This window comes from Ixodes scapularis, unplaced genomic scaffold (assembly GCF_016920785.2).
Source record: "Ixodes scapularis isolate PalLabHiFi unplaced genomic scaffold, ASM1692078v2 PGA_scaffold3__209_contigs__length_174095766, whole genome shotgun sequence".
NCBI classification, from domain to species: Eukaryota; Metazoa; Arthropoda; class Arachnida; order Ixodida; family Ixodidae; genus Ixodes; species Ixodes scapularis.
This window is the reverse complement of record NW_024609868.1, coordinates 151,336,074-151,350,096: the sequence shown is the minus strand read 5'-3', so window position 1 is coordinate 151,350,096 and position 14,023 is coordinate 151,336,074. Positions and strand designations below refer to the sequence as shown.

The 14,023-nt window shown below is 47.0% G+C and overlaps 1 protein-coding gene across 1 annotated transcript; it reads left to right on the top strand.

The window, feature by feature from the left end:
• Positions 1–336: 336 nt before the first annotated feature.
• On the top strand, positions 337–2,466 carry LOC115309998. Its single transcript, XM_040504003.2, has one exon. It carries the CDS (start codon positions 358–360, stop codon positions 1,552–1,554), a length of 1,197 nt encoding a protein of 398 aa, XP_040359937.2. The 5' UTR covers positions 337–357; the 3' UTR covers positions 1,555–2,466.
• Positions 2,467–14,023: the final 11,557 nt, after the last annotated feature.

Sequence of the window (14,023 nt, the reverse complement as noted above, 5' to 3'; positions counted from 1 at the left end):
CTCTACAATGTCTTATGTTTTAGTAGAATTTCTACTGGACAAGACCCAGCCTGTTGTGAGTTCCGACGATGTAAGGGACTTTAGCGGTGTAGTTGAAGACGACAAGGTGTACCAGGTCTACTGGGCCGGAGACGCGCGAACAAAAGGACCGTTCAACGACGCGAAAGTACTCTACATGGCAGGTGAGTAGAACTGAAGTACGGCGAGTGATGTACGAGTGCTTTGCATAACATGCTGAAGACTTAACTGCATTTGCAGCCGAAGCATCTCGCATAAAACGAATGGTCAAATCGAATTTCCCAAACGATAGCATGGCGTAGCAGTTCGCTTCCGGCTTTCGACGAGAGCGGACGGACGATGATTCGCTCCGATAACGGCGCGTTATCGGCCCACGCGGGCCGAGGAAGCATCGACGCTGCAGCCAGCAGTAGCGATGAGTATCGTGTGGTGTTGCCCCGTTTCCCAGATGGAAAAATGTGTCTGAATTCCGTGTTTTTGCACGCGGACCTGATGGGAAGACCGTACCGTGCTGTTGATTTTCGAGACGGACTGAAGGACATCGTGGACATGACGGACGTGGTTTCAATTGGACAATTCCAAATGAGCCACATATGGATGATCACTCTCGCAAGCATGGCTGCCACAGAAAAGATGAAAAGGATTGGACAACTCACGGTCAAGGGGCGGAAGTGTCTGGTGCTGGACCCCAACGCAAAGGACATTAGGGTAAGGCTACTTTGGCTCCCAACGTATCTGGAAGACAGACGTGTGGTGGAAGCTCTCGAGCCTTACGGTAAAGTTCGTAACATCGTTAGGGAGAAATGGCGAGTCCCGGGAATGGAACACTTGGAAACCATGAACAGAGAAGTCAGCATGACGCTGCATGACGCCGTCAGCTCTTCCGACCTGCCCCATATGATCAAGGTATATGGGGTGCAATCCCTTGTCATTGTGCCTGGAAGACCACCGCTTTGCCTACGGTGCAAAAAAGTAGGCCATATCCGGAAACAGTGCCGTGCACCAAAATGTACCAAGTGCAACAAATTTGGTCACGAAGACAACGAGTGCTACGCGACCTACGCCACGGTGCTGAGGCGCGGTGACGAGGATGCCGAATCGAATCTCGACCAGTTCATGGACGTGTCCGAAGTAGTGGGAGCCAACGGCGAAGTGGGGGCGTCCACGGGCGGCCCTGCAAACAGTCTTCCTTCCGCACCAGGCGAGACCGGCGCCATCAACGACCACCAGCCACAAGACCCAGGAGCCATACCTGTGTCCTCGCAGACTGGGGATGATTCTTCCATGGAGCAAGGCAGTAACTGCGGCAGTGCTGCTACACCTTCGGAGCTGGACGACCGAGACCAAGGTGAAACCAAGCAAGCAGGTCCCTTTCCCGAGGGTCAAGGGAACGGAGTGGACACAAACTCTGCTCTGGGAACTGGTGTCAGTGACGTCAAGCGAAAGAAATTGGAACCGGGGGCCACATACGCAAGTAAGCGCATAAACGTGTCGAAGCCGCTTGCGCGGCAAGCCCAGGAAAAGCCACCCCCTTAAGCAGCGATGGGCAGTTTCCGCTTCGCCAGCTTAAATGTACGCGGTTTTCATTCGAGGAAAAAGCAGAATCAGCTACACCGTCTACTCGAAGAAAAGGAGATTGACTTTTTAGCAGAACAAGAGACAAAGCTAGAGAATGAGGAAGAGGTTGACCGCGCTTTACCACTTTTTTTGAGAAAATACGAGGTATGTGTCAGCCATGCTGCCGGTCTTTCGGGAGAGTGTTTCTTGTTTATAAAAAAGTCAGTTCAGTTAAGCGAACTAGCTCTGACGGTTGACTTGCAGGGCCGCTTTGTTATGTGTGATTTCCGGGTGCAGGAATGCAAGTGGCGGGTGATTTGTGTGTATGCACCAAACGATGTGAATTCTCGAGTTCAGTTTTTCAATCACTTGCGCTCATACTTGGTGTGTGATAGACTAGTTGTACTCCTTGGAGACTTCAATTGTGTTTGCGACTTAAATGACCGAACGCCGACCAGGCCCCATCTTGATAGAAGTGAACAACTATTGCTCGAAGTAGTCGAAGAGGGAGGCTTGTTAGACGTAGCCAACTTTCAAACAGGAACCAAACTCATACAGTTCACGCACTTTCAACGGGCGTCGCATGCCCGACTAGACAGGTTGTATTGTTCTATTGAACTAATACAACTTTTAAATGCTTATACTGTGGAACCTGTGTTATTCACAGATCACTGCATGGTTGCGATAACGATTGGACAAAAACGGAGGAAGCATAAGCGCATCAATTGGAAACTTTGGAAGCTAAATTCTCAGCTACTTAAAGATGAGTTTTTCGTGTCCGAAACGCGAAAATTACTTAGACAAGCAGGTCAAAACGGGGAAAACATTTTTGCGAGGTGGGAAACCTTTAAGCAAGACGCAAAACAATTGGCAATCGAAAGAGCAAGCACGCTTAATTATTACAAGCACGAAAAAGAAAAGCAACTCCAGCGTGACTTGCATCTTTTATACGAGCTGGAATGCAAAAATCCTGGCTACGGAACAAAAGACATAGAGTACAGCTGCAACGGAAAAAGAGTAGCACAAGTGACCGACGACCAGAGCGGCAAAATCGCGACACGCGGCGCACTTGTTCCCGAGCGCGCCGATAGCGAGAGTGCCAGTCACGTTCCATGTCTCAACGCGGGGGCGGCCGGTAGAAAATTAAGAGATAAGATAGCTGTTAAAATGAGGGCTTTAGGATGGGCTGTTTTTTGCCGGCCACCCCCCCGCAATGAGACATGGAACGTGACTGGCACTCTCGCTATCGGCGCGCTCGGGAACAATAGCGCCGCGGGTCGCGATTTTGCCGCTCCGGTCGTCGGTCACTTGTGCTACTCTTTTTCCGTTGCAGCTGTACATAAAAGCTCAGCTTGACAGTCTTTATCAGGAACGGTACGCGGGCGCGGTCGTGCGGTCGAGGGCAGAAAAGTTTCTCTTGGGAGAGCAACCCACAAAGAAGGCGTTGGAAGACGAAAAGAGGCACGCACTGAGTAAGGAAATACTAGAGATAGAGCACAGAAACAGAATCGTCACTGATAAGGAGGAGATCGAACGCGTCTTTCTTGATCACTATCGAGCACTGCTGAGCTGTCCCGCATTCGCAGACGATACCAAGGGTCTTGCAAAATTGATAACGTTACTACCGTGACTGAGTGAAGACTTTGCTGAAACCCTTGAAGAACCGATTAGTGTGCAAGAAATTGTAAATGCTGTGGACGCTCTCCCACAGGGAAAAACACCGGGACCCGACGGGATAATCGCTGAGTTTTATAAAGTGCACAAGAACGAGATTTGTCTCGTGCTGCATGAAGTTTTTCAAGAGGCCTACAAGGCAAACGCGCTCCCGCCTTCGTTTCTACGGGCACACACGGTGTTTATTCCAAAAGAAATGGACAACAACCAACGACGCTGCGTGAAAGGGTACCGCCCGATAACATTGTGTAATGTGGACTACAAGATATTCGCAAAAGTACTGGCAAACAGAATGCAATCTATTATTTGTGAAGTAGTCGGGGAACATCAAACATGTGGGATAAGGGGCAGAGCAATCCAGAGCAATATTCACGTGGCCCGAAGTGTGTTAGATTGTGTGTCTGGAAGAGGCGACCAAGTTGCAATGTTGCAAATTGATTTAGAGAAAGCGTTTGACCGCGTTCAGCATGATGTCCTTTTCAAAATACTGGTGCATGTAGGCGTTGGGAAGATAATATTACAAGGCGTTAAGATGTCGTACACCAACTGCTATACGAGTTTGGTGCTTAACAATAACGTGACGGAAAGTATACCAGTCCATTCTTCTGTGAGGCAAGGGTGCCCGCTGTCCCCCTTACTTTTTTCTTTGTACCTCGAACCACTGTGTCAGAGCATAATCCAAAGTTCAAATGTCCGAGGATATATCCTGCACAGCGTTGAAACCAAAGTCTTGGCTTATGCGGATGACGTTGCGTTTTTCTGCACCGATAAAACGAGTGTAAGCCACGCCCTGCGGTTGACGCACACTTTCTGCAAAGCCACGGGTGCCTCGGTGAACCTGCAAAAGTGCAGGGGCTTCTGGCACGGAACGTGGGCGAGCACGCCCGAAGTTTTCGAGGACATCCATTGGAGCTGCACTCCATGCAACTACCTCGGTGTGCCACTGGAGAGCCACAGAAACAGCACGACCTATTGGTCAACTGTAGCAGCAGATATCGACAAGCGCTCCAAGCGCTGGATCCACCGAGATCTGTCGATTTTTACGAGAGCAACTATATGCAACGTTTTTTTGATTGCCAAGCTTTGGTATGTGCTACAAGTTCTACACTGTGCAAGGAGCAATATACAAAAGTTTCACCGTGTCTTTGCGGTTTTCATATGGACTTCAACTTGGGAGCCTATGCGACGGGAAAACCTTTTCCGTAGTGTCGCAGACGGGGGTGTGGGCCTGCCCCACTTATTCGTTAGACAGTTGGTATCACGATTTCTTTTTTTAAGAGACCAGGAAGTCCCTTTTATTCGCGAAGTCATCCAAAACCAGCTGGCATCCTTTATCCCCACTTTTGTTGTGTCAACCGTTGAATATCACCCGCCAAGACTGGTGGGATACCTGAAAGAGGTTGTTGACGCCTTTAATTTTCTAGCAGTCCGTTTTTCTCGGGAGTACCTCGCAACTGTCTCGAGGAAAAAACTAACACGGGATCTTGTTGATATTCTCTTCCCAACGCCAATATACCGAGTCTTGTACAAAAATCACCCTGGGCAGGATGTGCTGTGTCGTGTAAAAAAGATGGGAATTCCTCCTAGGATCAAAACATTCTTTTTAAAATTACATTGTTCTATTTTACCCACCAAGGTATGGTTGCAGGAGAAGGGTATCTTTGTTCCATGGACTGTAAACTGCTTATTGTGTAAGGAGCCCGAAACTGTTGAGCACATTTTTATCAACTGCTGGGACGCAATTTTTTTTTGGGACGTGTTGCAGCGAACTTTGCGCAAAAGCCTAGATATTACACCGCATTCCATTCGTTTTCTGCCCGTAACGCCAGGGGACACCGTTCCGTATGACCTCATTATGCTCCTTAGTTTATACAGCATGTGGAATTCCCGAATGGACGTGCGAAATGCCGTTCAGACCCCGAAGTCTGTGCATTGTTATTTCATTCAACTGGTAGCACAAGTCACCAGTGTGTACGAAGGTCGCGACACAAAGCCCGATTGGGTACCATTGTTTAACAAATTGTTACAGATGAAAGAACTGTAGTGATAAATGAGGGACCTATTTTTGTAGTGCGATATTTTTGTGTGCTCTGACTCTCCGTTTTTGTTTCCCATGAAATAAAGAAAAAAAAAAAAAAAAGATAGCATGGCGTAGCGGTTAAGGTGTCCGATTTGCATGCAAGTGGTCGCGGGCTCGATCCGCGGTGGTGCTGCTTTTTTTTTTTTTTTCTCGAACATTTTGTTTTATTGAGGCATTTGGCGATATTTATGAGTGCGTAGAGCTTTACTCTTATATAAATGCTGCCCTTGTTAATGAAATTCCCTTGACAGTGGCAGTCAGACGTCATCTGATGGACCATGAGACGACGTCTGATGGTCCATCACGTTCCACCAAGGCTGCTGACTGGCAGTCAGTGTCCCAAATTACGTATCTTGGTGGAATTTTCAATAGGGTTGTTTCGGCTCCGTTTCTGTGAAAGCCATACCGATGCTGTTACCTTGGTTTCCTTTTAATGAACATTATGAAATGATTGTATTGGCGCGTTAACTTGCCTCGATCTTTTTTTTTTCCTACCGATGTTTCGATTGAACAGGTGGGACTAACAGTAAACACCGTGTAAGGCGCAGTAGTGCAAGTGGATGATTCCTAAAAAGGATCACAGTTAAAAAGTAAGACACGCGCAAAATACAAGAAAAAAAGTTCCTAGCGCGATTTGAACTCGAAACTGTCACGCCGTGACGATAAGTACCAACGCTCCAACCTCTCGACCACAGTAGAAGGCTTTTCTTCTTTTTTTTTTAATACATGGAAAATCACAGTTTAAAGTTCGAATTCTATATACACACAGTGAATGTTATATACATGATGATGGAGGTGGTGGATGGATGCTCTCCTGGTGGTCAGTCCTTGATGAACATAATGACTGTACTAGCACTCGTATCGCACTCATGTCTTCACTCTGGGTACTATACACTTTTGCGGAAACGGAGAGTACACATTCTTCATGGCATACACTTAAACAAATTCCTAAGGCAAGCACATTTCAAGTGTGTTTTGTATGAAAGACATAATTTGATTATGTACGGATGTTTGCTGCTTTTACTATATTAAAAATCAGGAAGTCTTAGACAAGCGTCAAACAGAGGAAACCAGTCGGGCACTGGTGGGTGGCCTTATAAACACTTCTAACTTTTGCAATTTCTTCCAGAAATATGGATGTGGTTGTGCGTGGAATGTCAGCGTTTCTGTCGATCATCCGGCATCTCCAGAGACTGTGTAAACCAATCAGCATGAATAAATCATAAGGGATATTTGTTTCAGTCGGGACGTATAAGTAACGAATACTGTGATCAGTTAAGTCAATATCTTTTCTTAGGGTTCTTTGGAGCACATCCCAGAAGAAAATCACATCTGTACAGTAAATAAAACAGTGCTCTATTGTTTCCGGCTGGTGGCATAAACGACAGTCAATTGACCAAGGCACAAAGAAACCGCGGTTCTGGAGCCACCATTTGACTGGAAGCATCGACGTGTGTAGCTTAAACATGAACGTTTTAGTGCTTGGAGATGCAGACATACGCTTTACACGTTTTAGAACGTCCTGTCCTTCACAGTTACTGAACTTAGATCTGTACAACGGAGCGGCAAAAAAAAACTTTCGATCAACGCTTGCGCTAACCGCTTTCTGGGTACTTCAAAAAGATAGTCTAATGAAAAATGGACTTTTAAAAACAAGAAGGTATCGACTACCTCTTTCCAGAAACCCCAGAGGCCGCTTGGAGCAGAGCTTGTAGTAGAAACGATAAGAAAGGGTAAATGGTGAACCAGTTTTCTTCGAACAGCCATGAGAAGAAACGGGTGGGATAAATTTCTAAAGAAAAACAATCTTGAGACCAGCTGGCGCACAACTAAATGCGCCAGGCCCAAGCCTCCCGAGTCCAAAGGCAGGAATAAATTATCGCGTTTCATGCGTTCCCAAAGAGAACTCCAGATAAATGTAACGAAAATTCGGTGGAAAGCTTGAATTTTAGAGCGATTACAATGCAGTACTTGCAAAACATACATAAGTTTGGATATTAAGAAGGTGTTACAGACGGCTGCTTTAGCGAAAATTGACATTTCTCGTGCCCTCCATGCCTGCGATTTACGTCTAATTATAGTTACGGCGATGCTCCAATATGGATCAGTGGAACGAGTTTGGTCAAGGGGAACACCAAGGTATTTGAAAGGACAGCGATTCCATGAAATCCCACCAAAGCATTTTGGAGTGGTTGCCCACGCTCCTATCCAAAAACCGTTTGATTTTTCTGCATTCAAGCTTGTTCCCAGTTAGGTTGCAATACTTCTCCGTTACCTGAAGTGCTTCTTCAACACTCGCCTTATTTGAACAGAATAACGCTACATCATCGGCGTATGCTAGTAGCTCCACCTCTGCGGAACAAAGATGATAGCCACGAATAGTATCTTTGTTGATAATACTACGGCAGAAAGGTTCAAGATATAAGGCAAAGAGCAGTAATGAAAGTGGACAACCTTGTCTTACCGAGGATTTTATAAGTATACGTTCAGAAAGTGAGTTGTTTACAATTAGTCTTGTGGTGCTGTTCTTGTTACATAGCTGAATGCCCTTTATTATCGCGGTCCCTATGTTTGCGTGAGAAAGTAGCCTGAATAAAAAGGAGTGGCTAGCTCTATCAAATGCTTTGGATAGGTCTAGTTGGACTATGGCTACTTTATTTTGTTCGTCGGATACTGAATCTATTACGGACCTTGCAACATGTATGTTCGTTTGAATATTTCTTTCACGTATACCGCAAGTTTGATGAGCTCCGATTAGATTGTCTATTATGAGATGTAAGCGTTCATTTAAAACTTTTGCGAAGGTCTAATAGTCTACATTGCAAAGTGATATAGGCCTGTAAGCCTCCACCTTTTTCAAAGCTAACGTGTCTTCTGTTTTGGGTATAAGCACTGTATGTCCTTCGTAAAAGGTTGGCGGTAGTGTTTGGTGCTCATATGCGGCTTTGAATACATCAAGGAGGAATGGACTCAGCAGGCATGAGAATTTCTTATAGAGCTCAGCGCCCAGGCCGTCCGGGCCTGGAGTCTTATCTGACGGTAGAGCTTGTATCGCAGCTTGTGTTTCTTGCAAGGTCAGAGAGCCTTCAACACCCTCCTTCTCTTTGCCTGATGCACGCATTCTATAAGTTTGTGTATGTCTTCGCTCTCTTTGGTCTCAATACACTTTCCGAAAAGATAAGTGTAATGCTCTTGGAAAGCTTCTATAATGCTTTGCGTTTCAGTGCGGGCGCTGCCTTTGTGGTCTATTTCGAGTATTTCTTTGCTTAGAGCATATCTCCTTTCATCATCAAAGGACCGGCGTCCAGGCGTCTCTCCGAGCAAATATTTCTGCGAGCGCGATCGGATCACCGCGCCTCGATATTTCTCGGTATCGTATCTTTGTAGCTGTGTCTTTGCCATGTTAATCTCCTCAGTATATTCGCCGGGATTGAGGCTTTCAAGCTCATAAAGCTCTGATAGCATCGCGAGCAGGTTTCGTAGCTCTAGCTTTTTCATAAACGTAATGGAGCTTGAGCGTTCAATTGCCCAATTTTTAACTTCCTGCTTGAACATGTCCCATTTACAAAACACGTGTAGGGAAGCGTTCTGTTTGACACGGGAAAGGATAGCGGGTATACCATCGGTGAATATTTTGTCGTTTAAGAGTGATGTGGGGGTCGTTTCTTAGTGGGGGTCGTTTCTTTGTCCCAAAAGTTGCCGATACAAGGCAGTGGTCTGAGAAAAATATAGGTTTCACTGAGTAATCAGAAATATTGTCATAAAGGTCTCCAGTGACATATATCCGGTCGAGTCGAGCGTGAGAGGAGCGTTGGAAATGTGTATAGTGCACTCTGCCTCGTTTTTGTTTTCTGATGTCTACTAAGTTGTTATCACTCACAAGAGATTGGAGTACAGCTGCACTAGGGTCGAATCTAGTCGTTAGTTGGTAGCGATCGTTTATATGTAGCACACAGTTGAAGTCTCCCAATAGCAACAGTTTTCTATCTGTGTCAACGTATGGCGCTAGAAAAGAAAAAAAAAATTTGCGCGCTGTCACATCATTTGAAGCGTACGCGCAAATAATGCGCAATTGAATGTTTACATGGTCTAGATCGCAAGATATAAAGCGCCCTTCCTGGTCGGTAGTGAGAGAAGCAGCAGTTAAACCCAACCCCTTCTTTAGAAACAAAAAACATCCAGCCGATGTGCCAGATGCATGACTGACACACACTTCGAAATCTTTCAGGAAGGGCTCCAATGCGATCTCGGTTTGTTCCTGGCTGCACACTTTCGTTTGCTGCTCAGCTAATATATCGATCTTCTGCTGGACTATTAGTTGTAGAAGTTGACAATGCTTCCGTTTAGAACTGAGACCTCTCACATTTAAGGTGGACACGCGAAGTTGAAGGGTGCTGGACATGCGATCATTTATGGTCGGGCGTTATCGCCCGTTTGCTTGTCTTCAACAAGCTTGGCGCCAGGGAGCGTCTTTGAATACGGCTTATGTCGAACAGCACCCAGTCCCTTTTCATAGTGCTTTGCTCTAGTTATAAGGCCGTCATTTAATCCCACGTTGGTAAGCGCTTCTAGTTCAAGAATTGGGTCCTGTACCTCATTGTTTTCCTCCGTTTCGGTGTCTTCCAGGTTAGCCTCGGTGGTTGTTTCGCACTGTTTTTCGTTCGTGAAGGCGTCCCTATTTGTTGGAGTCGCGGGGTTTGTCGGGGTGCTGTCTTCGGTTGCAGGCGAAACGGTGATTATTGGGTCTTCGCTAGAGGTAGTGGCCGACGTGAGGTTCTCTGGCGCAACCGGTTTTCTGAAGGCCGATTGAGACCCACCGTCCAGGGCTACTGCCATTGCAGAGACGTCGCCATTACGGTCAACAACTTCGCTTACATCTATGAGATCTCTGTTGTTGATACTTCAGTTGTCCCCAACCTCAGCCTGTCAGCGTAGGTCATGACGCAGTCCTCCGGTTTATGCCCCTACCGTCGGCATTTCGCACACCAGGGAGTTCGGCAATGGCGGCGGATGTGGCCCACTCGATGGCATCGTAAGCACGAAGGAGGCCGACCTGAGATAAGAAGCAAGCTCTGGCACCCAAAGATGGTCATCAGGTGTGGAATTTTGTTCACGTTAGTGTCGTCTCGAAGGGTCAGTTGTACTTCACGGTTGAGGGTTTCCATGTCCTCCATTCCTTCACATCTCCACTTTTCTCGCACTACGGAGCGTACTGTGCCGTAGGGTTCCATCGCTTCAAAGATTCTTCGGTTTTTCATATAAGGTAGTACCCAAAGCAGTCTGATTTTCACCTCCTTTGTCTCTGGATCAACAACGAGACATTTCCGTCCTTTCACCTTCAGGTCTTCACAGGCGACGAGCTTTGCTTTTGCAAGCGAAGTCGCACACTGGACCATCCACACATGACACATTTGGTATTGTCCCATGGCGATTATATTCTTTAGATCAATGATGCCCTTGAGGGCATCTCTGAAGTCCGGAGCTCGGTATGGTCTGGCAGCGAGATCCCCATGAAGGAAGACAGAATTTAGAACGAGGTTGCCTGTAGGAAGACGTGGCATCAGAACACGGTAGTTGTCCATTGCAGTAATGGTAGCATCTGAATCTGGAGACTGGATTCCTCGGCCAGAGGCCGGTTTGTTTTCTTGGACGGAGAACATGAAAACGCAGCCTTTCGCTACGGCGTCTTCTTCTTTCTCCGACCACAGTAGAAGGCGCGAGACGCCCGCGCTGGCGGAGGTATATAAATATTTTGCCACCGCTTTCATCTCGAGTGGTTTCTCCTTTATTTTGGCTCATTTTCACCCTTTCTGGCCGTAACTTTATCTGCCGCTCCTACAGTATACGGGGGCGGTCAATTGGACTCCAGTTGAAAGTCCCTGCAGTCAGTTTCTGCGAGCGAATTAAGCGTTTGTGCTTGAAGCGATACGGATTTCTCCGCCATTAGGCAGGGACGCTAGGTACTTCCTTGTCCCCATGGAGCTGGTCACGTGACAGAACAATCCCTCTTGGCCGCAGCCGCAGCCGCGGCCGCAAGATCAGCAAACCGGCCCTGCATGAGCACGCAGAGTATTAGCAGCGAGATGTTTTGGTGGCGTTCTCCTATGGTTACCTCTCCTGACGTCATTACCTTGCGGACACCATTTAGATGGTGTTTGTAATGAGCATGGTCGAAGCTTGAAATCATTGCACTCTGAAAGCAACGCTCCGAACACCGTCATATTTTAAGTTCTTACATTAGTCTTATTTCTGTCGATGGGAAATCGTTTGCAGACGTCATAGTCAGCATTTGGTCAATCGTCGAAGGCCGACCACAGCGACGCTATCGATCGCTCACGTCGCCAATACTAGACGCTCTCGGGCTCCGCGCGCTCGCGCACAACCATAGCCTCCTCTATACGGAGAAAGCCTGGCACATCGACGGCGGAGCCATAGGGAGCGCGGCCGCAGAAAAAAGGAGAGGAGGAGCGCGCGAAGCGGTGACCAATATGGTAGCACAGAGCAGAAAGGGCAGAGATCAGAGCCGTTTATACTGAGAGAGTTTGGCCGATGGGCGGAGCTTGTTGGCCGCTAGAACAAGCGGATTTCGCGATAACACAATATGGCGTTACTTCTTTGTCTTGTTCATTCCTGAGAAATCGCGTAGAGTTCCTATGAGTCAGATCCACAATATGGCGGACGGAAGTAGTCATCCCCCGGTTGTCAGACTACGCTGCTGTGGTTGTCAGACTGTCAAAATCTCCTTAAGAAGGCCAAACTCTCTCAGTATAAACGGCTCTGGCAGAGATAGTCTGCGAGCGCTTGGGTCATGAGCGGCCGCTCCCCGAACCACGTTTGTTTTCGTGTTTTCGTCACCGTCGTTTTCGTGCTCCGGGAGAAACGGCTGCGGCGCAGGGACGGCGAAGGGAGAGAGAGGGTCGACGTCGAGTTTCCCTTCTCCGCGATTCCGGAAAAAAAAAAAGGAGGAAAAAAAACTGTTTCTGCGTTTGTCCGCTCGCTCTTCTGTGGCGCTGGCAGACAAGCTTCCCTCCGCTCCTGATTCCCCGCCCCTCCTCTCCTACTTTCGGCGGCCACTTTTTTTCGCGACGTGCCAGGCTTTCTCCGTATAGAGGAGGCTATGGCACAACACTTGAGACACTTTACGCTCACCCCTTCAAGGAGAAATGAAACGATAGCGAAATCCCCCCTCCCCCCCCCCCCCGCCGGCATGTTTAAAAAGTAGCGCAAGGTGCGTCGATGCACCAGACACGTACAACGTGCAGCTCTTGGGAAGATCATGGAGGAACAGGCAGAACCAACGCTGGGCACAACTGAGCAAGATTTCACACGCCATGTTCTTCTCAGAAGTGTCGCGCGGCACGTGTCTCGAGCATTTCCACAACAATGAATGGTGCCAGTATTCTCAGGATAAAGGGGCTTTATCCTGGGAACCCCACCCTTGTTTAGTGTGATTCTGAACCAAGAGATGGCGGTGGGATCGCCTTCCAGGCCTGTACATCAATCCGAGAAATCGTGTGTGGTGGCGCTTCGATGCAGTGGGGTATTTTTCTATATCCTGAATTTGACATCCCTGGTCCCTTGCATAGAGTTATTATAATGTACGCTAGAGGTTCAACTGGCGCTAGTGTGGTGCTGCAAACTAAAGCAGACAGCAACCAGTCTGAAATTGACTTCCGGTAATGCATTTCTATGGGAAAAAGCGAGTGCATTTTCTCTCTGCGCTCGATTACAAGAGCAAATATCACGAATAATTTGTACGTACTAGGCACATTGGAACATTTCTCAGTCACGCAGACGAAATAATTGGTCAGTTACGGCGTTTTATTTCAAATTCGTGGCATGAAAAACGGTGCTAAAACTGCTTCGTACATGTATTTATGTGCATTGTCGGACACTTAGCGCGAACACGGCGTCGGCGCTTTCAAGCGTGGGGGATATACGTGCCAAACGAACGAAGGACATGTGGAAAACTAAAAGAGACTGGAAGAATTACACTGAAACACTGGATAAGTAACTCCTTGTGCATGCAAATGATCAAAATAAATTGAAAGCCACGTAATATAGTCCGATTTCCAATAAATAAGCACTGTTTTATTCTTTCTGCTCGTGAATATGTGCGAAGATGCTTGTTCTGGGTTCAAATCATCACTCGCACGCTCCAAATATCTGAAAATAGGGAGAAGCCAGAGAACAGGTGCCCGATAAAAACTGCCCGACATAGGAAATAATAAAAAGACAACCTTTTGTAGCCCACGTACTTTATTTTTTACGTCCGAATGTTTTCTTAACCGATCGTAAGGATGAGCACGACGGGGTCGATTTCCTATAATGTCAGGCTTATATATTAGCAATAGATAAGCGCCGCCGGAATGCTAGCTAATCTTGAACATACTCTACACTCCGTTCGATCATTATTTTGCTTAGAATCGTCGCTTGTTTTTACATACCTGCCATGGTACAGAGATTTGGGCCTGAAATACAGCGACGTTTAACATCGTTCAGTGGTGAAGAAAAATGCTGTAACTAAAGCAATTACGCTTTCCCAATATTAATAAAGGTATATACTATCCGGTTCAACCGAAATAACAAAAGTTATTCATGTTATTTTCAGGCGAAGAGACAAAATGCACGCGCGTTTTCCCATAGGGATGCACAGGAGCACTGCAAAAGTAGACTGGTTGCTGTCTGCTTCAA

Excerpts from the sequence above, each read along its gene's own strand:
- LOC115309998 (XM_040504003.2), top strand. The coding sequence starts at position 358 with ATGATTCGCTCCGATAACGGCGCGTTATCGGCCCACGCGGGCCGAGGA.